Source organism: Eulemur rufifrons, chromosome 2 (genome assembly GCF_041146395.1).
Source record: "Eulemur rufifrons isolate Redbay chromosome 2, OSU_ERuf_1, whole genome shotgun sequence".
Taxonomy (NCBI): domain Eukaryota; kingdom Metazoa; phylum Chordata; class Mammalia; order Primates; family Lemuridae; genus Eulemur; species Eulemur rufifrons.
Window position 1 is genome coordinate 29901217 of NC_090984.1, and position 27866 is coordinate 29929082.

At 35.6% G+C, this 27866-nt stretch overlaps 1 protein-coding gene across 1 annotated transcript in view; it reads left to right on the forward strand.

The window, feature by feature from the left end:
* DENND4A (DENN domain containing 4A) overlaps window positions 1–27866 on the forward strand; it is a 109850-nt gene that overhangs the window by 12897 nt on the left and 69087 nt on the right. The window contains exons 2-8 of the mRNA XM_069482664.1: window positions 3217–3295; window positions 6305–6430; window positions 12714–13046; window positions 16030–16279; window positions 23263–23332; window positions 25614–25783; window positions 26491–26732. Coding sequence (XP_069338765.1) covers window positions 12736–13046; window positions 16030–16279; window positions 23263–23332; window positions 25614–25783; window positions 26491–26732 — 1043 coding nt within the window. The 5' untranslated portion in view covers window positions 3217–3295; window positions 6305–6430; window positions 12714–12735. The remainder of the gene's footprint in view (window positions 1–3216; window positions 3296–6304; window positions 6431–12713; window positions 13047–16029; window positions 16280–23262; window positions 23333–25613; window positions 25784–26490; window positions 26733–27866) is intronic.

Below are 27866 nucleotides of genomic sequence, written 5' to 3' on the forward strand. Positions count from 1 at the left end.
GATATTCTGAAAGGTGGCAATTTTAAAGGAATACTAACTGATGAGGAATAAAATTAAGATTTTTTATGAAATAAGAAAAGATACCTCTCAGTGGCTTTATATAGTAATAAAGAACTTAAATTATTTTATCTCCAATCCATAGGTGATTTTTGTGAAAGATGTAAAAATATCTCCCCTTTTCAAGTAAAACCCAATGGAGAAGATTTTTTAGCTTTTGCATACAGAATTTGAAGTTTGAATCATATTATTTTATTAACACATGTGTGTTGATATATACCTTCTTTAACCTTATATTAATAACATAATACATCATGTCATTCTTTAGTAAACATTTACTGACTGCCTACTCTCTGCCAGGGAGTGTGCTAAAACAGATATTTACAGAGATTAAGATGTAGCATTGCCTACTGTCAAAGAATTCATAATCTAGTTGAGTAGATATTCAAAAAAATAATTACAGTATTAATGTGATAGTCATAATAGAGTTATATGCAGGATATTCTAGTAGCATAAAAAAAGAGAATGACAATCTCTCACGGTGAAAAGGATAGGAAAGGCTTCAAAGAGCATGTCTCAAATATTACATAGGAGTCAGCCATTGGATTAGGGGTATTCTGGTAGAAGGAACTGAATTTGCAAAGGTGGCAGGGAGTTGTGTAAAGGGAGAACTGTGAGTAGTTCAGTATGACTGAAGTGAATTTCTGTACCATTTAACTTAATGAAACTTAAAACATTTTTCATACCTGTCCTTCATGTGGTAATGATTACTGCCTTTTTCAAAGGACAGTTGTAGATTTTAGAGTATTCTGATCGTTTTGTTCTGTAACTTTGACGTCACTTGTTAGAATGAGATGTCACTGATCATTTGTTTTCAGACTCTTTTCAAATTTTTCCACTAGTGGTTGGTTGGTTTGTTAGTTTACTTTTATGATAAGTCAGTTTTACTTTTTTTCCTGTTCAAGCATAGAACTCTTTATGGTGGATGACTGAAAATGGTAGCTTATAAAGAACATAATTTCCAAAGCTTATAAAAAGCATAGTTTTTATGAAAATAGACATGTGTATAACTATTATATATCCATTAAATTTTTTAAAAAGTGAAAATAATACATAGTATAAGCCTAATCTAATTTTAAAAGCTACATCTCTAAAATGATTGATCAATACTGAAATTTTATAATTTTAGATGAAAGAGCATATATATACATGTTACTTTATAAAATATTGTTTTATATCAATTTTTTCCCCTATAAAGTTGTACCTACTACCATTAAACAAAACCAGCGTAGGCAATTGGCAGAATGCTTTGTACTTCACTACTCTGATTGACTCTTGATTAACACGTGTACTTCTCTTTTCAATTCCTTTATCTACTCATTCATGATTCCTGCTTCACCCCATCATAAATAACCAACCTGCCAAACAAAAAAACCCCCTAAAAGCCCAAGTTGACTGTTCTGAGAAGTGACTGAGGTGAGAAGGAGAGAAGGGAGGTAGTTTTGGCCAGCTTTATGGAGGCAGTGGTAGGGGTTGGGTGTGTGTGCGTGTGTGTGTGTGTTTGAAGCATTGAGTTTCTTTTTCACATAACAGGCTCAAAAATACCACCATTGTCGCCAGGGTCACAAATTGTGACTGTTTCTGCACTTTTACAAACCCACCAGCCTTTTGTCACTTTTATCCTTCATATATGCTTCCCCCTAGTTTTATGGAGGTATATTCAAATATTCTTTTTTTTTTTCTTTTCTTCTTCTTCTTTTTTTTTTTTTTTTTGATACAGAGTCTCACTCTGTTGCCCAGGCTAGAGTGCCATGGCATCAGCCTAGCTCACAGCAACCTCAAACTCCCGGGCTCAAGCAATCCCTCTGCCTCAGCCTCCCCAGTAGCTGGGACTACAGGCATATGCCACCATGCCTGGCTAATTTTTTCTATATATATTTTTAATTGTCCAGCTAATTTCTTTCTATTTTCAGTAGAGATGGGGTCTCGCTCTTGCTCAGGCTGGTCTCGAACTCCTGAGCTCAAACAATCCGCCTGCCTCGGCCTCCCAGAGTGCTAGGATTATAGGCGTGAGCTACCTTGCCTGGCCGATAATGACATATTGAATCCCGTAATACAACATTGCGTATTATCTTGATCAGAAGACTTTGGTTCCCTGATGACATTTGATATAACTGATTCTATTTAAATACGATTGTCCCTAGGTATCCATGGGGCAATGGTGCTGAGACACTCCCCACCCCACACCCACTCCCCACTCCCACTGATACCAAAATCCACAGATGCTCAAGTCCTTTGTATAAAGTGGCATAGCTGTGTGTGGTGGCACACGCCTGGAATCCCAGCTACCTGGGAGGCTGAGTCAGGAGGATTGTTTGAGCCCAGGAGTTGGAGACCAGCCAGGGCAACTTAGCGAGGTCCCTATCTCAAAAAACAAAAAAGCAAGTAAAGAAAAACCACTAACTTTGGACCAAAAAAAGGTGTATTTGCATATAACCTATATTTATTCTCCTATATGCTTTAAATCATCTCTGGATTACTTATGGAACCTAATACAATTAAATGCTATGTAAATAGTCATACTCTATAGTTCTTAAAATTTGTGTTATTTTTATTGCTATATTACTTTTAATTTAGTTTTATTTTTTAACATTTTCAGCCTGTGGTTGGTCAAATCCATGGGTGTGGTCGAATCTGTAGATACAGAGGGCTGACTGTAGTATCTTCCAAATTTATAATACAAGGAAAGTACTTTTGGGTATTGACTTCTTTGAAACATGTTACGTATATGGAAGTTACTTGAGTCTATATTTGAATTGTCTTAAATTTGAATATTTTTCCCCTGTGGATGAGACACTATACATAATGCTCCAAAAATAGGCATGTTTGTCTTTCTCACACTTCTTACTCTATACTTCCTCTTTTGTGCCCTTACATTTTCTTTTGCTTTCTGTCTTTCTCCCCCTTATCTGCTGGTTTTCGGTTTTGTTTGTTTGTTTGTTTGTTTGTTTTTTAAGAATGTGTCTATTCTTGACTGAAATGTGTTTTCTGAAAGAGCTGATGTTTGAAAATTACTTATGGCTCTTAACCATATGAAAACAAATGTAGTCGGTTTGTTAGAAAATTATCATTGTTAACAAAATTTTAAGTATCCACAGACATATTAGGGGGAAATATTTGGAATTAATTCGAGTTCAATTCTTATTCTTTTCAATACAGTATTTCTCAAACTCTGAGACCTGCAGAATTCACAAATTGAGATCTGGCATCATTTTCAGAGAGAGACTTTTGCTAGCGTGTAAGTAGTTTTTGGTTCTCATTTTGATTTGTTTCAATTAGCTGTTTTCTGTATTAAACACAGTGCATTAATTTATCAGAACTCTTAAGAATTTGGAATATATTCACAACATAATAATTACGGGTAACAAGTGACACAAAATTTATTGAAAGATGTCTTGGCTGGGCACGGTGGCTCAAGCCTGTAATCCTAGCACTCTGAGAGGCCAATGCGGGAGGATTGCTTGAGGTCAGGAGTTCGAGACCAGCCTGAGCAAGAGCGAGACCTCCTTCTCTACTGAAAATAGAAAGAAATTAGCTGGACCACTAAAAACATATATAGAAAAAATTAGATAGGCATGGTGCCATATGCCTGTAGTCCCAGCTACTGGGGAGGTTGAGGCAGAGGGATTGCTTGAGCCCGGGAGTTTGAGGTTGCTGTGAGCTAGGCTGACGCCATGGCACTCTAGCCCAGGCAATATCACGAGACTCTGTCACCACCCCCCCCCAAAAAAGATGTGCCTTGGATCAATATTAATTCAACATTATTTATTAGAGGCAAAATCCTCAATGTAAAAAATACTAGATTAAGGGACTTGAGTTCTTTCAAGCTCTGCCAGTAACTAGCTGGGTATCGTTAAGTAAGCCACTTTCTGTGATTTAGGGTTTTTGGCTATAAAATGAGGGATTGGACTAATAATAAGATCCTTTCCTCTCTAAATGTCTATTATTCCTATCTTAAATTTTTATAAATCAGGTGTTGATAATCTTTTGAAAGAGCTGTCAGATTACACATTTATATTTTGATTTTAAGTCGGTTTTTGCTTGAGGATAGATATTGGGGGCAATGGTTCCAAAGTATATTAGGGGACAAGTAAGTCCCCCTTGTTCAAGAAATCTTCCCCATCTAGTCCATCTATTTGGGTTATAAAGCTTACATTTAAAAAATTAAGTTTGCCTTGGGTAGGTTAAACCTTTTTTAAAAATGTCAAACTAGTAAATATGATATACAAATATACAAATAAGATTTCCTTCCTTTCAAAATCACCATGGGATGCTGATGCTGAAAGAGTGCCAGTTTTCAAGGAGCTTGGGGGAAAGGGAAAATACAGTAGTGTAACTTCTGTGCATGGGACTTTTAGGGGAGAAACTGATAGGGAAACTTTGGGCAGGGTGAAGGCAAGCACTTGGAATGTGGAAGGATGATAGGAGAAAGGATGGCTAGAGATGGAATAAAAGTATAGAAAGAGATGAGGAAAGGTAGAACTAAACAAAAAATTCTGTGAAGGCAGAGGCTACTGCTTTCATTTCTGTTATCACCAACTCCTAGAATAGTGTCAGATCTTAATAAGTATTTATTAGAAATATTTATTTCTGGCTGGGTGTGGTGGCTCATGCCTGTAATCCTAGCACTTTGGGAGGCTGAGGTGGGAAGATTGCTTGAGCCCAGGAGTTTGAGGTTACGGTGAGCTATGATCGCACCACTGCACTTTAGCTGGGGTGACAGAGTGAGATCCTGTCTCAAAAAAAAAAAAAAATTTAATTCTAATAATTATATACCACATTTAATAAATTATACTATGTTTAAATTAATGTAACTATGTCTATATTTAATAAATTAATGTTTAAGTTTAAAATCATAAAATGTAAATTATTAAATAGATTTATATTAATATATTTAATACATTTAATACATTTCTAATTTTGCCTAGAGCCCTAATTGTGGTGGTTATTGGTTACTAGATTCAAATCATCTCATTTATCTATGTCAACAACTACGGTATTTAAGGTAATTGAGGTTCAGAAAAATTACTCTGAATTACATAACAAAAGCCATTATATTTAGAATAATGTACTTGAGGAAGTTTATAAAGTAAACTTTTATTTAATAAAAATTTTTTGTTTTTAGACAGAGGTCTTGCTCTGTCACCGTGACTAGAGTGTAGTGGCATCATCATCATTGCTCTCTGCAAAGTCCAACTCCTGGGCTCAAGTAATTCTCCTGTCTCAGCCTCCTGAGTAGCTGGGACTACAGGCGCATGCCACCACACCTGGCTAGTTTTTTTCTATTTTTAATAGAGACAGGGTCTTGCCTTTGCTCAGGCTGGTCTCAAACTCTTTTCCTCAAGCAATCCTCCCACCTCAGCCTCCCAGCGTGCTAGGATTACAGGTGTGAGCCACCGTGTCCGGCCCAATTAATAAATATTTTTAAAGCAGCTACCTACCATACTTTGGGTACTAGCTAGGAATGGAAAAATAGGATACTGGTTATAGTGTATATTTCTATTTGATGGAAAATTATGTAGTCATTTAGTATAATTATGAAGATTATAGCAATTTAGAAAATGCTTATTAAATAAAAAAAAATTGTATTCTGTGATTATGGATTAGAAGGATCTTTTTTGTTCTCAAAGATTAGGAAACATGGTGGAAGACAAACCTGATTTACTGTGAATGAAGTTGTTGATTTTCTTTTTCTTTTGGCTACTTTGTACAATTCATAAAGTTTATATGAAACTCCACATACATTTCAATTGTTTTGAAAAATATTTTGAACATATGTTGCCTAGAAAGAGGAAACAGTGTGTAATCAAAGAGCAAAAGGGCAAAGCTGTATTTGAAAGACAGTAGATAAATTACCTTGATTGGAAGAAAGATGAAAGATGAAGTTTAGGAAAGATGAGAATGAAGGTCTCTAGTTTAGTTTTGATAGTTTAACATAAAATGAGCTGGAATAGGTTCTTAATTGTGGAATAATGTAACGAAAAAACCCAGAAAATTTCTTCTATCTTATTTAAGTGAACTGGAGTTGGGGTCAAGAAAGTTGAACTGGTTCCTTATGTTATAGAGCATTTTCATATATAATTCTGAATTTGTGACTATTTATCAGGCTCTGTCTGGGAGGCTTTTGCACCTTTACCCTTTCAGTAATAGTTAATTAGCAAAACTTTTTATGTTCAGAATTTTTTGGTTTTCATATATTTTTATAATATTTCCTTTGATCTCCACTCTTGTCTTTTCTTGTCCTTAGAGTTAGCAAATGCTTAACTACTTTGACCTAATGGAGTGAGAGAAGAAATAAAAAAAGAACCTGAATTGATTGGGCAGAGATTGAAAAGGAGAAAAAACAAATCAGTCTCCATTGGTTGACAAATGGGTAAGAGCTTTCTTGTAATGACTTCTCAATTTAGTTCTCTTGAACCTTTTAGGAATAGGAGCATATCCTTTTTGTTTTCTGTTTTCAAAGAAAATAGATGTAATTTAAAGTGAAGTAATAGATAAGCAGGTATCTAAAATTTTAAGATGTCTATAAACATTTTATCTTTATGTCATGTTGAACAAAGAAGTAAAAAACAGTCATTGGTTAATGATGTAGTATTATTGTTACTTAGTTTGAGTAAAGTTATTTCAGGGCTTAATATTACTGTGATTATTTAGAGAACTGTTAGATCAAATACATTTTTTTTGTGGTCCCCCAGTTTCCAAAAGTGAATCTAAAGAAATTGACCTCCTATTGTTTAGGAGTTTTTACTTTGATGTACAACACTGAAAATCCAAGTTTTGTGTGTAGCTAGGAATGTTTTCCTCAAATGTTCTTTGCAAGTATTGATAATTTATGGTGGTTCTTGCCAACACAACGTATTTTGTTTTAATATATATTTAATATTTTCCATGAGTATTGCAAATTCACATGCTAATGTAAATTTCTTGGTTTAATAGAATTGTTAGGAAATACTAAATATTAATTTCTATATTAAGGATTTTCAATATTTTCTTTTTTTTAATTTTTTTTTTTTTTTTTTGAGACAGCATCTCACTCTGTTGCCCGGATAGAGTGCCGTGGCATCAGCCTCGCTCACAGCAACCTCAGACTCCTGGGCTCAAGCGATCCTCCTGCCTCAGCCTCCCGAGTCGCTGGGACTATAGGCATGCGCCACCATGCCCGGCTAATTTTTTCTGTATATATATTTTAGCTGTCCATATAATTTCTTTCTATTTTTAGTAGAGACGGGGTCTCGCTCTTGCTCAGGTTGGTCTTGAACTCCTGAGCTCAAACGATCCACCTGCCTCGGGCTCCCAGAGTGCTAGGATTACAGGCGTGAGCCACCGCGCCCGGCCTCAATATTTTCTTTGCCTTGTAACTTTTAACAGTGCCTTCCCTCTAGCTTCTAAACCACAATCTTACTTTAAAAACAGGTGATTTAAAATTAAAAGTAGAGGTGCATTTTCAGTATTATAAACTCTGCTTGAATGAATTAAAGAAAATTTTGATCTTTTAAGATATCATCTGTAATGTTGCCAACTATGTTCTTGGCATTGTAATACTTTGTCAGCTATGCCTTAAAATATTTTGTTACCTTCCCAACTACCCCCTACCCCAAATGAGTAAATGGAAAACAACAACAGATGAGGGAACAAGAGTGATATATAATTTACTTTTCTGTCAGTAAATGTAAAAGGATTTTATTATCACTTTAAAATTGATCTTTTTAAAATTTTTTAATAAAGAACAATAATTTGTTTCCTTTTAGTAGTTATTTAGTTTATTCAATTGTGAATGAGATCAAATTATAAAAATTTGTGAACCAGAAAGATCTAATGAAAAGGAATTTCCAACTCAGACTTCCAAAGTTCTAGGATTACAGATGTGAGCCACCATGCCTGGCCCAATCATTTGTATTTATGTGGCATCAGTTGTAATATCTTCTTTTTAATTTCTGATTGTGTTTATTTGGATCTTCTTTCTTCTTTTCGTGGTTAGTCTAGCTAGTGGTTTATCAATTTTGTTTATTTTTTCAAAGAACCAACTTTTAATTTGTGGGGTTTTTTTTTGTTTGTTGTTGTTCTCTATTTTACTTAGTTTTTGCTCTTGATCTTTGTTATATTTTTCCTTCTTCTAACTGTGGGTTTGGTTTCTTGTTGTTTTTCTAGTTCCTTGAGGTGCAATGTTAGGTTAACTTGCGGTCTTTCTACTTTTTTGATGTAGGCATTTAATACTATAAAAATTCCCTGTTAGTACTGCTTTTGCTGTATCCCACAGATTTTAGCATGTTGTGTTTTCATTTTCATTAGTTTCCCAAAAATTTTAAATTTTCTTCTTTATTTCTTCATTGACCCAGTGATTGTTTGGGAGCAAGTTGTTTAATTTCCATGTGTTTGTATAGTTTCTGAAGTTCCTCTTCATATCATTTTCTCGCTTTATTCCACTGAGGTCTGAGAATATACTTGATATGACTTGATTTTTAAAAATTGGTTGAGACTTGTGGTCTAAAATGTGGTCTATCTTGGAGAACGTTCATGTGCTGATGAAAAGAATGTATATTCTGTAGTTGTTGGGTGGAATTTTCTGTATATGTCTGTTAAGTCCATTTATTCTGAAGTTCAATTTAAGTCCAATGTTTCTTTGTTGATTTTCTATCTTGATGATTGAAGTCCCCCACTATTATTGTTTTTGCTGTTTATCTCTTTCTTTAGGTCTAGTAATATTTGTTTTGTGAATCTGGGTGTTCTGATGTTGGGTGCATATATATTTATGGGTATGGTGAGTTTCTTGTGAGCAGCATATAGTTGCATCAAGTTTTTTATCCATTCTGCCAATCTTTATCTTTTAAGTGGGCATTTAATCATTTATGTTCAAGGTTAATATTGATATGTGAGGCTTTATTCTTGTTGTTCTGTTAGTTGATTTCTTTTTCTTTCTTTCTTTCTTTTTTTTTTTTTTTTTTTTGAGACAGAGTCTCATTCTGTCGCAGGGGTAGAGTGTAGTGGCATCATTGTAGCTCACTGCAACCTCAAACTCCTGGGCTCAAGCGATCCTCCTGCCTCAGCCTCCTGAGTAGCTGGGACTACAGGTGTGCCCCATGACACCTGGCTAATTTTTGTATTTTTAGTAGAGACAGGGTCTTGCTCTTGCTCAGGCTGGTCTCAAACTCCTGAGCTCAAGCAGTCCTCCTGCCTTGGCCTCCCAGAGTGCTAGGATTATGGGTGTGAGCCCCCACCCATGCCCAGCCTTGTTAGGTGATTTCTAATTGTTTATTATAATTTCCTTGTTTCTTTCTTTTTCTCTTTGTGGCTTGCTGAACTTCTGTCATGTTGTCATTTAATTCCTTTCTCTTCCTCCTTTGTGTGCTTGTTTTATAAGACCTGTGAGTTTTATATCTTCGTGTGTTTTTGTGATGGTGAATATTGTCCTTTAGTTTCCACATTTAAGACTCCTTTGAGTATTTCCTGTAGGACTGGTCTAGTGGTGATGAATTCTGCTAGCATTTGCTTGTCAGGGAAGGACTTTATTTCTCCTTCATTTATGAAGCTTAGTCTGACAGGATATAAAATTCTTGATTGGCAGTTTTTTTTCTTTCAGCACTTTTGAAAATGCCATTCCATTCTCTTCTGGCCTGCTGAGAGGTCCTCTGCTAGTCTGATGGACTGTCCTTTATAGGTGACTACATGCTTTTCTCTTGCTAATTTAAAAATTCTCCCTTTCACTTCAACTTTAGTCATTCTAATTAGAATATGCCATGGTGAAGTCATTTTTCCAATGTATTTGCCTAGGGATCATTGGGCCTCTTATATCTGAATGTCTCTCTTGGTAGTCCTGAGAAGTTTTCATTGATTATTTCCTTAAATAGGTTTTCTAAACTTTTTGCTCTCTCTTCCCTCTTGGGAATACTGTTAATTTATAAGTAGTCCCCAGACATCTTGAAGGGTTTGCTCATTCTTTTCTCCTTATTTATTTATTCTTTTCTCCTTATATTTGTCTGACTGGATTATTTCAAAAGATTTATCTTCAAGTTGTGAGATTCTTTCTTCTGCTTGCTCTAATCTATTCTTGAAGCTTCTGAGTGTTTTTTGTATTTCCTTCAATGAATTTTTCAGATCTAGAATTTCTGTTTGGATTTTTTTTTTATGATATCAATCTCCTTGGTAAATTTCTCATTTATATTCTGAATTGATTTTCTGATTTCTTTGTATTGGTTTTCAGATTTCTCCTCCATCTCATTGAGCTTCTTTAGAATCAATATTTGGAATTCCTTATTTGTCATTAATGAGGAATTGTTTTTGATTGGGTTCTGTTGCTGGACAATTGTTGTGATCCTTAGGTGGTGTCGTATTTCCTTTCTTTTTCATTTTTCCTACATCCTTCCATTGATATCTGTGCATCTGATGTAACAATCACTTGTTCTAATTTTTTGAAATTGCTTTTGAAGGGGAGAATTTGTTCGTGAAGGCATATATATGTTGTTGGTTGAGTAGGACACTCTGACTTTGATTTTGGGTGCCTGCAGTAGTGTGATCTTCATATGATTTCTTAGGCAGTACACAGGGTCAGTGGTATCTGTGATTTCCTTGGTGGTTTAGGGAATAGTTATTAGTTGAGGCTGTGGTGAAGTTTTGCTAGGGACTTGAGTGGCAGCCGAACCTGTCTTTGGGCCCCAGTGGTGGAAGCAGTGGGCTGAGTATGCTAATTTTAGGCCCCAGAGCAGCTTATGTTGGCAGCAGTGTTAATGTGTTGGGGGGCTAATTCTTGGGCCTTCAATTGGCTTGCTCACAAGCTAGTAGTTGGAGCAGAGGGCTGGTTGTGTAGGTGGCTTCTCAGGCCCCTGAGCAGGTGGTATGATGTGGGAGATGGCATTAGTGGTGGTATTGCCCATCAGGACCCAAGTGGTCCATGTTGGTGTTACTGGTAGCTCCAATGGATTGGGCAGGCTAGTCCCCAGTCCCACAGCTGCCTGTAAAAGGATAGTGAGTATTGTCTTAAGTGTATTTAGGAGAGCTTGATCTCCTCTGGCCCTTCCTGGCCAGGTGGTTGCTGCAGTCATGTCATCTTGAATGCAGCCTGAGGGTGGAGGGCAGCCCAGAGTTAAACTCTTAAAATGGCATTGGGTGTCGGCCTGCAATCAAATAGGGCACAATTCCTTTCAGGCAAGTGGTATGGGCAAGAGACCATGAACAGTGCAGTCTCAGTCTCACAGGAGCCTGTAGCAGGGCAGTGGGAATTGTCCGAGGAATGTGTAGAAGTCTGGGCTTCCCTGTCCCTGACCTGTGTGGGTTGTGGGGTTGTTTTGTATCGAAGATTGTAAAAGCTTGTCTTAGTGAGTAGAATCCTGAGGGCTTCTTTCTTACTGTTTCCCGCATCCAGGAGCTTCTCCTGACTGTTAGCCAGTCCTCAGCTGGGAAAGTTGCTCTGAACCTTCTCCTTTTCTCTAGTGTTCTGCCCTGGAAAATCTATTTGAAATGTGAGAATATGCTAACTATTCTGGTTCCTCCCCATGGAGGAGGCACATAGTACCTCTGTCTAGTTGGCCATCTTGATCCTGTCTCTAACAGTGGTATGTAAGTAATGACAGTACTGTGGAATGTATTCCTTAGGTTAAAGAAAAAAAGATTTAAGTGATACTAGAAAACTGAAGGAGATTTTGTTATTAAAGTGTTTGCAAATACACGATAGATTCTTTGTGCATTTTTCCTTTGAATTTGTTTTAAGGATGTATTACTGTTATAATCATTTACCTCTGTTTATTATTTGAAATTATGATGTTTGTTGTATTTGTTGAGACTCATTTCTGGTAGAGTTTTTCCTTGCGTGTTTTTGTAATTTTGGAATAGGAGTTTTTCTTCAGCTGGGCTTTATTTGTGGGAACACCTAGGTTGAGGGTGTACCCACTAGGACTGTTTTACATTTGCTTCCCAAGGACATATCACTAGCCTGGGAATGCTTTCATTATTAATTTCTCAGTTTGTAGCTTCCTGGAACCATGTAGATGGCTTAAGTTCAAACTCCAAATCCCAAAGTGAATAGGCCTATTATTATGAATTCTCAGAGGAGACTTCCCCCCCAACAAAACCAGGGTTTAGATTGAGGCAAACAACTTTATTATCTCCCAGTGCCAGTGGATGGGTTTTTAAAACCCACTCTTTGGAAGTATAGTCCTTTGAAGTTCTTGGCTTTATACAAGTGTCTCAGTTCCAATTCCCTATCTTATGTGGTCCCAATGTCTTGTCGTCTGTCCCTATATTGCCTTTTGAAACAAAAGCCCCTTGATTATTGGGGAGAGTAGCAAATTTCCTCACCCAGTGTTAATTTCTAGACTGCATTCTGGCTTTTGGTTTCTTCAATGTTTTGGGGCCCTGGGAGTTTCCCTTACATTTCTTACAAGTTAATCTATGCATTTAAAAGGATCTTTTACATTACTTAGGTAATCTAGGTTTCTATCTTGCCAAAATTGGAAATTCATGCATTACTTTTATGATTAAAAATGGAAAAGATATACTCACCATTTAAAAAAGGCATGCTTTTTACATATAAAAGTAAAATGTATACTACTAGTGTGTTTATGGGGGGGATAGTGATCTTTTTGTAGTTTTTCTTATTTGCACATGAACCAGTTATATTTATTTGGTTTATTATAGGAGAATACTGTTTTTTACTTTCCTTTTAGATGTAACTTTATATAATGGAAGATGATTGAAGACAAGGGACCTCGTGTTGCTGACTACTTTGTTGTAGCAGGATTAACTGATGTTTCAAAGCCTCTTGAAGAAGAAATTCACTTCAATGATGCCTGTCATAAAGTAGCTAAACCAAAAGAACCCATCACAGATGTTTCAGTTATTATTAAATCTCTTGGGGAAGAAGTGCCACGGGATTATATTTGTATTGATGTTACCCCAACTGGATTGTCAGCTGATCTCAATAATGGAAGTCTAGTGGGGCCACAGATTTACCTTTGCTATAGAAGAGGAAGAGATAAGCCTCCACTTACGGATCTGGGGTAAGTATTTTTTTTAAATGACTTACTGTTATGGATCCAAATAATATGTCTTGTAGATTTTGAAATTAACTATTTGATTTGTTGATTAATAGAGGTATAGCAGCTGTAGAAAAATACACAAGTTTATATCCAACTTGTCAATGTCAATCCTATATTCTCCTCCTGTTTCTTTTTGTCTCTCTTTGTCCTACAGGTTTCCAGCACTTTTGTCTCACCTGGGTTTCTTTCTGTTAGAGGGAGGGAAGAGAATTTGAAAAACATTTACAGAAAAGTGCCAGAAAATTAATGGGTTATCCTGATCAGAAAATTTTTAATTATTTTTAAAGTATTAAAAAAGATAGCTTTTAAGTATGCTATAATGATCATTACAGATGGATTCTTAACTCTGTATCAAACAAGGATCTTGTGGTAAATTAGAGCTTTACTTAGGCTACTATATTGAACTTAGGGCTCTTATATTTATATATATGTATAACAGCTTTATCGAGATATAATTCACATACTCTACAATCCACCCATTTAAAGTGTACAATTCAATGGCTTTTAATATATTCAGGCAACCAGCACTGTAATAAATTTTAGGACATTTTTATCATGCAGAAAAGAAACCCTGTAGTAGTCACTACCCAATTCCCCCAACCCCCCTAGCAATCACCAGTCTACTTTCTTTATGGATTTGCCTGTTCTGGACATTTCATATAAGTGGAATCATACTGTGTATGGTCTTTTGTGACTGACTTCTTTCACTAAGTATAATGTTTTCAAGATTCATCCATGTTACAGTATGTGTCAGTATTTTATTCCTTTTTGTGGCTAATTTGCCATCATATGGATATACCACAATTTATCCATTTATCTATTGATGGATTTTTTCACTTTTTGGCTATTGTGGATAGTGCTGCTGTGAATATTCATGTGCAAGTTTTTATGTGGACATACATTTTCATTTTTTCTTGTGTATAAGCCTAGGAGTGGAATGGTTGGGTCATGTGGTAATTCTGTGTTTAACCTTTTGAGGAAATGCCAGACAGTTTTCCAAAGCAGCTGTACCATATTGTATTCCCACCAGCGGTGAATGAGGATTCCAATTACTCCACATCCTAGCCTGCGTTTCATATTGTCATTTTGATTATAGCTGTCCTAGGGGGTGTGAAATGATATCTGTGGTCTTGGTTTGCATTCACCTGATGGCTGATGTTGTTGAGCATCTTTCCATGTGTTTTTTGGCAAGTTTATATATCAGTGGAGGAATGTCTATTCAGATTCTTTACCTATTTTTAAATTGGGTTTTCTTTTTGTTGTTGAGCTACAAGAGTTCTTATGTATTCTAGATATAGTCCCTTATCAGCTATAGTATTTTCTTCCATTCTGTGGGTTGTCTTTTCACTTTCTTTATGGGATCTTTCGAAGCCAAAATATTTAGGTTTTATAGCTGAGTAGTGCTGGTAAGTAACTGCCTAAGGTAATGCAGCTAGTAACAGGTGGTAGGAATTTGAATTCAGATGTGTCTAACTTCTCTGTGCTTAGGTGCCGTTTTTTATTAAGTTTAAAAAAAAAAACAAAATAAATCAAAAGGAGGAAGAGTAATAAGCATGCAAGCTAACATTAGGGTTAACACAGTTGCTGTGATTAATTATCAAATTTAGCTCTAAATTTTCAAAATAAAATGTTGAGGGAAATTTTTTTTAAAATTTGCTGATAGCCAGGACAGAAAGAGAAATTAAAACTTGTAATAGAAATAATTTAACCAATTCCTGGCACTAAATTTTATTTGTATAAGGGAATATTGTTTTTAAAGTTTGAGGTTTTTTTTTTTGGGTTTTTTTTTTTTTTTTTTTTTTGAGACAGAGTTCCACTCCGTTGCCCTGAGTAGAGTGCCATGGCATCATCATAGCTCACAGCAACCTCAAACTCCTGGGCTCAAGCGATCCTCCTGCCTCAGCCTCCTAAGTAGGTGGGACTACAGGCACACACCAAGATGCCCGGCTAATTTTTCTACTTTTAGTAGAGACAGGTTCTCGCTTTTGCTCAGGCTGGTCTCAAGCTTTTGAGCTCAAGCAATCCTCCTGCCTTGGCCTCCCAGAGTGCTAGGATTACAGGCATGAGGCACCACGCCCAGCCTATATAAGGGAATATTGACTGGTAATGAAGACACTACCTCTTACCATTTTTATAGCAAATGCAGAAACACATTTAGTATAGTAGAGCTTTAAAATTTACTTTTGACTAATGCTAAGGACTTAGTATTAAAATAAAAATCAGTGAATTCTATGAGGGAATGAACTAGTATTATTTAAGCATGACATTTTCTTGGTATTCCCAAGTGCTTTAAGTATAGTATTTAGAAAATTTAATGAATGGATGCCAGGCCTGCCCTTTATTAAAAGCCTATGACTTTACCACAATGAAGGCAAAAAAAAAAAGGAAAAAAGAAAAGAAAAAAAGCCTAGTGTCTCACCCAGACTTTTGATTAAAGATAGATTTGAGGTTATAGTGTCTTAGCCTAAAACTATCTGTTAAAGCTGAAGAAAGTATTGGTGATAAAAGTGTGCTAGCAGGTTCTGTATTGTCTGAGCAAGGTAAAAGCAATTTTACCTTTTGTAAAATTTTAACTTTGGCAAGAATGCAGTTTGCTTTTTCTAAAGAAGATGCTTAGTTTTAGAGACAAAAAACAAATTAATTAATAATTCTATTAAATGGAATGCTAAAACAAGTGCCTTTGCATTTAATTGTTGCCATTTTCTGGTTTATGTTAACACAAAGGTTTATCTGAATTTCCCACTACATTATTTTTTTGGTAGGGAAAAGAGTTATCCTTTAATTTTATACAAGACTTTGCAATTCAAACTTGCAATAAAATTGGAATATTTTTACCCTTCTGCTACATTTAAGGATCAATTCATAATGCTTGAGAATATTACCTTTCATATTTGATGGTGCTTTGTGTATTTGAGTATTTATTTTTATAATTTTTATTTTTTAGGGTTTTATATGACTGGAAAGAAAGATTGAAACAGGGTTGTGAAATTATTCAGAGTACTCCCTATGGGCGCCCTGCAAATATTAGTGGCAGTACCTCATCACAAAGAATTTATATCACTTACCGCAGAGCCTCTGAAAACATGACTCAGAATACGTTGGCTGTCACAGACATATGCATCATTATACCTAGTAAAGGAGAAACTCCACCACACACATTCTGCAAAGTTGACAAGAACATCAACAACAATATGGTAAGACTGTGGTCCCCAACCCCTAGCCCATAGACCAGTATTGGTCTATGGCCTGTTAGGAACCGGGCTACACAGCAGATGGTGAGTGGTGGGCAAGCCAGCAAAGCTTCATCTGTATTTACAGCCGCTCCCATCACTGGCATCACTGGCTGAGCTCTGCCTCCTGTCAGATCAGCAGCAGCATTAGATTCTCATAGGAGCACAAGCCCTGCTGTAAACTGCATGCGAGGGATCTAGGTTGTGCGCTCCTTATGAGACTCTAATGCCTGATGATCTGAGGTGGAGCTGAGGTGGTGATGCTAGCACTGGGGGGCAGCTGCATACATAGTATCATTAGCAGAGAGGTTTGACTGCAGGATAAATGTAATGCGCTTGAATCATCCCCAAAGCATTCCCCCAGCCCACCCCCCGTGGAAAAATTGTCTTCCATGAAACCAGTCCCTGGTGCCAAAAAGGTTGGGGACCACTATGGTAAGTGACTCTTTTGAACTTATAAAATGAACCACTGATGAAAAGAGCATAATTTTAAATCTTTTTTATTTAACCAAGTGACATTAGTTACAGAATGGAAAAATATGTTTCTAAAGACGTTAGATATTTTGTTTTTTGGAAAGTACTTTAGTTGTAGTTTCAAAAGAAGCTGTAAAAAGAACTTTATTTCTTTTTTTAACTAAAAAAATAACTTTTCCCCTCTTGCTACAAAAGCAATGCACTAACCGTGGCTTTCCCTCCACTTGTGTACTAGATCCCATACCATACACTATTTGAAGACATGGCTTTAGCAATCCTCCTGCTTTTTGTGAATCATCAGTTTTCCCCTCCCTATTGGATTATTTCCTCCAGCATGCAAAGTATGTTGCAAGATCACCTAGCTTTATAAAACTTCTTGACCTCATATTTCCCTCCTTCCGTTGCCACATTTCATTGTTCTTCACAATAAAAATTCTCAAAAGAGTTGAGTGTGTTCTGCCCCATTCTTCACTTTGCTCTTTCCAGTCAGCTTTTTGTCTCATCATTTCACCAAGATTTCTTTTGTTGTTAAATCCACCAATTCACCTTAATTTTTTAGCAGGTTTTGACATAGATGATTACTTCTTCCTTCTTGAAACAGTGCCAAGTAGAAAGAATGCATCATTCTCTTCTTAGATACTCTTTTGCTTTTCCTCCTGCCCCACCAGTCATTCCCTTTCTGCCTTTGCTGATTTCTTTTCATCTCCCTGACCTCTACACAATGGAATGCCTCAGAGTTCAGTCCTCAGAGCATTTATCTTCACTATCTAAACTGGCTCCTTTGGTGATCTAATTATTTAAACACAGGCCATGTGTGAATGACTTCTAAATTTATTTGTCTAGCGTAGACTGCTTTCATTTATCATCTCTTCTTGGATATCTTACCTAAGAGAGCATCTCAAATTTAACATGTCTAAAACTGAACTGCTGATGAGCTTCTCCAAACCTGCTTATTCCCGTAGTCTTCCTTGTCTCGTAAATGGGAATTCTTCTAGTTACCCAGACTTAAAAACCTTGGAGTAATCCTAATCTTTCTCTCCTTTCTCTTCTACTTCTCATTTAGTTCTTCTGTAAGCTCTGTTAACTCTAATTTCAAAACCTATCTTGAACTTGAACACTTCTCAACCCGTCTATTGTTAGTTAGAACCCTGCTTCAAGTGATAATTATCTCTAAATGCGATTATTTGCAATAGTTTCCTAATTCAGAGATAAAGCAAACTTTTTCTTTAAGGAGCTAGATAAAAAATTAGGTTTTGCAGGCCATATACAGTCTCTGTCTCATATTAATCTATTTTAAAAAAACATTTAAAAATATAAAAACCAGTCTTAGTTTCAGTATACAAAAATAGGCTTCTGGCCAAGTGCAGGCCATAGTTTGCCATCGAACTGATCAGTGCTTCCGCGTCTGCTTTCTACAGCCTTTTCTTCACATAGGCAAGAGTGATCCTTTGAAAACATAAATCAGATCATATCACTCCTCTGCTTAAAACCTTTAGTGGCTTCCCATCTCACTCTTAGTAAAAGCCAAAGTCCTTCTAGTAGTCCTAAGGCCATGTATAGTCTATAATTGTCTTCTTTGTTTTTGTTCTTTTATTGCTGTTTTAAATTTTAAAAAGGAATATGTACTCAAAAAAACAAAACAAAACAAAACAAAACTGGAGTGGGGTACAAATTGTAGACCTATGGAGTAGAAAGTGAAGGTTCTTGTTCCTGCTTCCATCTTTTGGTAGTGGTAACAGTGAACAATTTGACTTGTGTCCTTCCAGACCTTTTTCTGTTCACATATGTGATGTATAAATAATAAATTCTTTATCTTTCAAAAGTTGGACATTTCTGTATATTCTGATATAAGCCTTTTTTTACTATCCGTCTTTATCAGTTCGTATAACTCTATACTTAATTCTTTTAATGATTGCGTAATATTCCAGAAAGTACAAATGCAGAATGAGGAGTATATGTTATTTCCAGTTTTTCCAATTGCTAATGCTGCTTTGATCAACTCCGTGCACCAACATTCAATTCAGCCAAAAATGAATTATTGACTTTTTAATTATTGACTGTGTTATGATCAAGAAATTGTTCTAATTTTAACTTGCATTTCTTTGATTACAGTGGAGGTTGATCATCTTTTAATATATGTATATATCAGTTTTGAATGGCTGAGTATTACTGCATTAAATGTAGTGCCACAATTTATTTATTCTGTCTTCTATTGTAAGACCTTTGGATTCTGATTTTTTTTTTTTTTTGTATTACAAGCAAGCTGTTATGAACATATTTATAACTAAATCTGCCATAAAACAAGTTATATTTATTGAGCTTTTATGTTCTATACACTATTCTAAATATTTCATATTCATTAACTCAGTCCTCACAACTACCCTAAATAGATATTTCCCCCCTGCCCAGTTTACAGAGAAGGAAATTTGAGAGTTAAAGAGGTGGTTACTTTCCCACTATCATCATGCCTTCTATAAGTAGTTGTGCAAGATTCACATTCAGGCTGTAAAACTCCAGAACCAAACTCCTGAACACTGTGCTGCATTGTTTAATTATTTCCTTATAGTTTCTCCTGGGATTTCTGGATCAAAGCATATGTTTACTTCTAAGATTTTTTTATCCATAAAGTTTTAAAAAATTTATATTCCTACAAATAAAGTATTCAAATGTTGATTTTTTTCATAACTTTGTTAGCAGTTGGGTTTTAATCACAAATTTTTAAATTTAATTTCTTAATGATATTAGTGCAGCTATGTATATTGTCCTTTTATAATTATGTAAATTAACACTTTGCTAAGATTAAAGATTTTATAAACATTTCATCACTTATTAAGTTTTCATGGGAAGTCGACATTTAAAACTGTTATTTATCTTCTGTTAATCTGGCAACATGTGATACTGAAGGTCTAGATGAAGCAAAAGGAGGAAGAACTATTGATATGTGGCTGGATACAATGCAAATTTTAGGACCCTAAATATGTTTTTAACCCCCTTAGTAAGATAGCAAAATAGATTTGTATTGTATAGTAGTTAAAGTCAGTGTAGCCCAGTGGTTCAGAGCAGACTCTGGTTCTAGAGTGTCTAGGTATAAATCCTGTCTCTGACACTTACTGGCTGTGTGGCCTGGGGCAACTAACTTAACCTCTCTGTGCCTCAGTTTCATGATTGTAAAATGAGGATGATAATGTCATCTACCTTATAAGTTATTGAGACAATTAAGTCAATTTAGGACTGTGACTCCGTACATACAAGCAAGCACTATGTAGGTGTTAGCTTGTTATCTATAAGCATCAGTCAGTCCCTTTGATGGTTAATGTGAAATCAGTCCCTTTGATGGTTAATGTGAAATCACATTGAGACATTTTATGTAAGAAAAATTTGCAATTTTGAAGTGTAGCACTATTTCTTTAAAATGTTTAAATAGACAATTCAAAAAATAGATGTTGATAGTATCTAAATTGTATACTAAAGAGTTATCTGCAACTATATGACCTCTAATTAGATGACCATTTTTGACAATAGCCATTCATATTAAAAAGTGCCCTATTCTTTTGTGCCATCCTTGCACATTATTTTGATTTGGTGATAACGTGTGACAGTTGGACACACTGTTATGGCGACACCACGTCATGGTGAAGGAAAGATCAACGTAGCCAATAGTTTTAAAGGCCTTATATGGTAGTGATAGTGATGGCAAAGAAGGGTTTTTGAACTCTTTTACGGTATGGAGTCTAGCTTACCACATCGTTTTAGATTTGGTTTAGTGTTTTAGCAAGACTATGCAGGCTTACAGATACTTGACATTTTCCCATTGGTGAGGTTCCATTTATTCTGTGGATGTGTTGGTTTCAGATTTAAAGTAATTGACATTGTCATTAGAACCATTTCTAGGTCTCATTAATTAATCAAGATGTTCTAGGTAGACTTACGGCATTGAAACTAAAACCAGAGACATGAGTTTCTATTTTTCTTTACTCTGAAACATAGATACCAGTATTGTCAGAGAGCTTTATTCTCCACTAAAGAGAATAAAGAGCCATTGTAACACAGTGTGAACAGCATGCACTCCAGCTAAACTGCCTGGGTTTGAATCCCAGATGTGTATCCTGGACAATTCTCTGATTCTTTGTGCCTCTGTTTTCTTATTCATGAAATGGGGATAAAATAGTACTTTATTTCACAGGCTTTTTGTGAAGATTAAATGAGTTAATGTTCGTAAAAAATTTAGGACAGTGTATGGTACATAGCAAGTGTCATATAAATGTTAGCTATTATTAATTACTTCTTTGGTTAACTCTGCTTAAACAGTCCCTTTTTATGTATTTAATGTCTGAGGAAGAGCTTTTTTAATTCTATTTGTGTCTAGTCTTTAAGTTCCTCTTAAATATTTTTTAAGAAACATTACAGGAATAAAAAACCTATTAGGCCAGTCTTGGTGGCTCACCCATATAATCAATCTCAGCACTTTGGGAGGCTGAGGTGGGAGGATCACTTGAGGCTAGGAATTTGAGACCAGCCTGGGCAACATAGCGAGACCCTGTCTCTGCAAAAAATTTTTAAAAAATTAGCCAGATATGGTAGTGTACCTGTAGTTTCAGCTACTCAGGAGGCTGAGGCAGGAAGATCACTTGAGCCCAGGAGTTTGAGGTTGCGGAGAGCTATGATGACACTACTGCACTCTAGCCCAGTTTAACAGAGTGAGACCCTGACTCAAAAAAAAAGGAATCAGAAAGTGATTGGAATTACATTATTGATGTGTTGATGATGCCCAGCAATATAGTTATGTAGCTTTTGTTTTGGAAGATTAGGCAGCTTGAATGAAAGCCATCTACTAGGTTTCTAAACCGGGAGAGACAACAGCAACAATTTAATGGACATGAGGAAATGTGTATTGAATCTTCAAAGTTTATACATGATTTTTGTACTAGGTTTACAGCTTTAGTATCAAAAAATCTCCCCCACCTCTCCAACCCACATTAAGTTTATGGAGTTTTCGAGAATTATTTCATTTTTAAATCTTGGACCATAATCCTTAAATGATTTGGACTTTAATTTGATATTGGAATAGGATCATAATATTTTAGAGCTGGATGAGAACTTAGAGTGGCCATGTGATCTAAAACTGTAAAAATTTGCAGTTAAGAATATTTAGTCCAGGTAGATTAAGTGGCTTGCTTTAATACACACAGCTAATTCTTGGCAAATTTGAGACTATTTCCTTGGTTGGTTCTTTTTTTCTTTTTCTTGTTTTTTTTTTTTTTTTTGAAATGGTCTCACTCTGTCACCCAGGCCAGAGTGCAGTGGTGCAATCACAGCTCATTGTAACCTCAAACTCCTGGGTTTAAGTGATCCTCCCATCTCAGCCTCTTGAGTAGCTGGGACTACAGGCATGCACCACCATGCCTGGTTAATTTTTCTTGCTTTTTGTAGAGACAGAGCTTCACTGTGTTGCCCAGGCTGGTCTCAAACTCCTGGCCTCAAGAGATCCTCACGCCTTGGCCTCTCAATGTGCTGGCATTGTAGGTGTGAGCCACCACTCCCGGCCGAGGGTATCAGGACAGTTAGTAAGGCCTTCTTTGGGAGGGGACATTTGAGCAAAGAGGTAAATGAAATGAGAGAATGAGCACAGGAGACAAAATGTAAAGGCCCTGTCCTAGACATGTGTTTGATATGTTTGAGGAAAGGCAGGGAGGCCAGTGAGGTTGGAGATCTGATCATAGGCTACAGAAATCAGATTATATAGGATTCTGAGGCTTAGAGTAAGGAGTTTGGGTTTTGTTCTTTATCTGACAGGAAACCATTTAAGAGTGACATGATCTGATTTACATCTTAGTAGGCTCACTGTGGCTATAGAGAATAGACTGCTGAGGAACAAGACAGGAAGCTGAGATATTGATTAGGAGGCTACAGCAGTGGTCCAAGTGATAAATGGGGATTCCTTGGTCAAGAGTAGTAGTGGTAAAGGCGGTACAAAGTGATCAGACTCAAGGTAGATTTCGAAGTAGAACTGACAGAATCTGCACATGGATTGGATATGGTGTACTGTGGTCCCCAGAGCTCTGCCGCACAACCCCCCACCCCCACCACGCCCCATCTGTGGAAAAATTGTCTTCCAGAAAACCAGTCCCTGGTGCCAAAAAGGTTGGGGACTGCTGGTGTACGAGACAAAGAAAAGTCAAGAGTGACACCAAAGTTTTGAGACAGATTTTTGGGATTGAATAAATGGTGGGTCCATTTCCTGAGGTAGGTAATATTAAAAATGAAATGGAAAAAATGTTAAATTTTACTTCTGAAAGGAAAGTAGACAGTTACTCCAATAAAATGCTGACAAAATAACCAACTGAAAATAGCCAGCAGAGAGAAATGTTACTATATCTTAGGTAATACATACTGGAGAGTGCAAAGAGATTCCATTTTATCATGTTACTACCTTTTAAAATTAAATGATGTTTCTCTTTTTTTTTTTAATTTAGTGGGGATCAGCAGTGTACTTATGTTATAAAAAATCAGTGGCAAAGACTAACACTATATCTTACAAAGCTGGTAAGTATAATTTTTTATGAAATATTTTATATATAAAGGTTAAAGATAAAAACAAAACCTGCCCATGATGTGTTAGTATCAGGATTGGGATTACAATCCATGTCTTTTGATTCTCAGTTTTGTCTTTATCCTTATGTTTATTGGATGTTTAGTGGAAGAGTAGTTTTAAAGTAAGATGGGTCTTTTTTTAAGCCTTAGGTTTAAATAAATAACTCATGAATAGATCTTATTTTCTTTAAATTTTTAAATCAGTAGAAATATGGAAAGATATATTTATTTTCCTTTTAAATTAGTATGTCTTTAATATTTATGTCAAATTTAGTCAAATGTATAGCTCATATGTAATTGTTTCATATTAATGAAAAATATTATAAACTAATTTGTGATTTTATTATGCATAGTTGAAATGTTCAACTTCCAGAGATGTCAAAACATCAAACATACTGATCTCATTTGCAAAAGAACAGATTCAGCCTTTTAAAAAAATACATTTTTAAAATTAGGATCTTAGACTCAACTTTTTGTTCTACCTTTGGTGTACAAAAATAAAATTTTTTGTAGGACCCACATTCATCAGTATTTCTTTCTTTCTTTCTTTTTCTTTTTTTTTTTTTAGACAGAGACTCTCTTCGCTCAGGCTAGAGTGCCATGGCATCAGCCTAGCTCACAGCAACCTCAAACTCCTGGGCTCAAGCGATCCTTCTGCCTCAGCCTCCCTAGTTGCTGGGGCTACAGGCATGCGCGACCATGCCCGGCTAGTTTTTTCTATATATATTTTTAGTTGTCCAGCTAATTTCTTTCTATTTTAGTAGAGACGGGGTCTTGTTTTTGCTCAGGTTGGTCTCGAACTCCTGAGCTCAAACAATCCACCCGCCTTGGCCTCCCAGAGTGCTAGGATTACAGGTGTGAGCCACCGCGCCCAGCCTCATCAGTATTTCTATGCTTACTTTATGACTTTACTATTGCATCATGACCTCAGAGAATAGTACACAGTTAACTGTAGATCCTCATGGGACCTGCTGGGTCGCTAGCATATAATCAGAGAATTTTAGAACTGCCTTGGACCTTAATTTATCTGTTCATCTTACTTTATAGATGAGAAAACCATAGCCCTATAGGTATGTGATTTGTCCAAAGTCATAGAGATAGATATTAGTGGCAGAACCAACCACTCTTATTCCCCTAGTTTATCAGTTTGTCTTTGTGGTCATGTCTGGTGATGAGTTCCACTTGACTTTGAGGAAAACATGGTCAGGGAACCTATTTTCTGTTCCTGCTCCCACAAAATGTAATACAAGGCTCTGTTCCTAGGATGTGTTCAATAGAAGATGCCTGGACCATTTTCCAGACTAGTTTACCTAACAAGAAATCAAAGGCCACTGAAACTCTATCTTCATATAATCCAGGGTTATTTAGAAGACAGGCTTGAGTTGATACTATCTGAAGACATTGTAAAAATGTGATTCTTCTATTTTTATGAGTAATGTTGTATTTGTGCTAGAAGTTACAGGTATACTCCTATGGGATATGAATTTGAATGTGTAAAAGCCCCCTGAGGGAAAGTTATTGAGAGCTGATGAAGTAGGTACATGCAAATAATCATATTGAAAAATTTTTTTTTTTTTTTTTTTTTTTTTTTTGAGACAGAGTCTCACTCTGTTGCCCAGGCTAGAGTGAGTGCCGTGGCATCAGCCTAGCTCACAGCAACCTCAAACTCCTGAGCTCGAGCGATCCTCCTGTCTCAGCCTCCCGAGTAGCTGGGACTACAGGCATGCACCACCATGCCCGGCTAATTTTTTCTATATATATTTTTAGCTGTCCATATAGTTTCTTTCTATTTTTAGTAGAGATGGGGTCTCGCTCTTGCTCAGGCTGGTCTCGAACTCCTGAGCTCAAACGATCCGCCCACCTCGGCCTCCCAGAGTGCTAGGATTACAGGCGTGAGCCACCGCGCCCGGCCAAATTTTTAAAAATTAGTATGCTTTAAGGTAGTGTGACCACAAACTGAATTTTTAGGAGTATATGTGTTTCTATAGGATTATTTTTTTCTTGTTAGCTTTAACCTAACCTTTGTGGATGAAGCTTGATAAATGTTAATATTTACAATGTTTAAGGATAAAGATCTATATGAATCCTACTGAAGCATTCAGTTATTTGATGAACATATGTGCAATGTTTTGGCCTTTCAACTATGTGACATAATAAAGCATTTTACCATCATTGAAATTATAAGCACCTGAATTAAAGAGTGATGACTTAATAGTTATTGTTGTCCTTATAGGTCTAATTTGTAGATATCCTCAAGAAGATTATGAGTCATTCTCACTACCAGAATCTGTTCCTCTATTTTGTTTACCAATGGGTGCAACCATTGAATGTTGGCCACCAAATAGCAAATACCCTCTCCCTGTATTTTCTACATTTGTGTTAACTGGAGCCTCAGCTGAAAAGGTAATGTGTTTTAACAAAAATATGCAAATTTCTTGTACATCTTAAAGTTTTCAGTTTTATATAATACAAGGAACAGTAGAAAAAAATAACCGATTAAATTGAATCCATTATGCATACCTCTTCCACTTGATTAATATAACTATATTCAGAGGCATAGGAAAAGAGAATTTTCATTCTGTCCCATTCACCCAAATGCTTTTCTTGTGACTATTGTGAAAGTTTTTTTCATCATCAAATGATGATCCTTCATTGATTCATCTTCTGTGATAAGCTTTGAAAGTAATACAAAAATTATTAAATATATAATGTGATTTAGAATCATAGACTGTTATAGTTGGAAGGGACCTTGAAAATCATCAAGCCTAACATCCTCATTTCATGGATTGAGAAATTAAAGTCTGGAGAAATGCAATGACTTGCCCAAAGTTGGAGTTTGTATTTCCTTATGTAAATTTTTGTCCCATTTTCTACTAAATTATTTTCAACAATTTCTTGTAGAGAATATTGGTACAATTGCTTTTATTCTTTATAGAGTGAATGAATTTAATTAAAACATCTTTTTTTCAAGAAGGTTTATTCACTATTGTGTTCCTAATACCTGGCATCTCGCCTGGCTCATAGCAAACATCCATTAAATATTTAACTGATGATGTGATTTGGATTAATGATACACAATGTATTTAGTAAACATATTACTTATTTTGTAGGTCTATGGTGCTGCTATTCAGTTTTATGAACCATACTCTGAGGAGAATCTCACAGAAAAACAGAGACTTCTTTTGGGTTTAACATCATCAGCAGATGGGAAGTCTGATAGTTCCAAAACAATTCACACTAGCAAATGCATCTGTCTTCTTTCTCACTGGCCTTTTTTTGATGCATTCAGGAAGTTTCTGACTTTTTTGTATCGTTATTCCATCTCTGGACCTCATGTCCTTCCAATTGAGAAGTAAGTTAGAAGTTGTCTTGGCTCAAAATTTGGCAGATCTTTCCATTAAGTGGTAAATTTGTGGGGTAACTGAGTAAATTTTATTTGGAAACTGAATTTCTAAAGAGTTATTTGAAAAAAAGAGTTTGTTTATTTCAGTCAGGTAATATTCCTTCATTATACTTTTACAATCTTATTATTTTAAATAATTTTTAACTCTAACATAATGAAATAAACGTTTCATTTTTTAATGTTCTTGTGAAGTTTAGAAATCCTAATCTGGAAAAAATGGTGGAACTTTTTTACTAATTTTGTAATTCTTATTTTACATATAATTTCATTATGAACCTTTAAAAATATTCCTTACTATTTTTAGATACCATGAATTTAAAGGAAAAATTATGTGAATATATGCTTTTTTCTTTTTTTAAATTTTAGTGATTTAGTTTAAGATCACTAAAATAATGTTTCATGCAGTAAGACCTGATGCAGATGAGATACAAATATCTTCATTGTCTGTTTGACTATTGTTTATTTTATACTACTTATTACTTAAGTGCTTTTGTGTCCTTAGGCAGAATTTTCTGACTTTAATGACAATTGAGAAGTGATAAAATTATCGTAAGAGCATGTAGTGTATGTATAATATTACTCTTTTAATTTTTCTTTGCTCTTTTCTACTCTCATCTCAATATTCTAATCCAGAAGTTCTCAAATTTTTTGATCTTAGAACCCCCCTTGAAAAATGAGGACCCCAAAGAGCTTTTCTTTGTGTGTTATATCTATTATTATTTACTTTAATAGAAATTATTACAGTACAGTGTAAATAGCATATAGGGTTACAGAATTTATTTCAGTGCATGTATACATTGTATAATGATTAAAACAATGTAATTACCATATCCATCACTTTAAACATTTTTTTTTGGTGATAATAACATTCAAAATCTTTTCTTCTAGCTATCTTGAAATATACACTACATTGTTATTTGCTATAGTCATCCAACTGTGCAATAGAACAGCAGAATTTATTCTTCCTAACTGTAAATTTGTACCCACTGACCAACCTCTCACAGTCCACTCTCTTCCCCCAGTCTCTGGTAACCACTATTTATTTCTAGGAAGTCAACAATTTTAGACTTTACATATGATTGA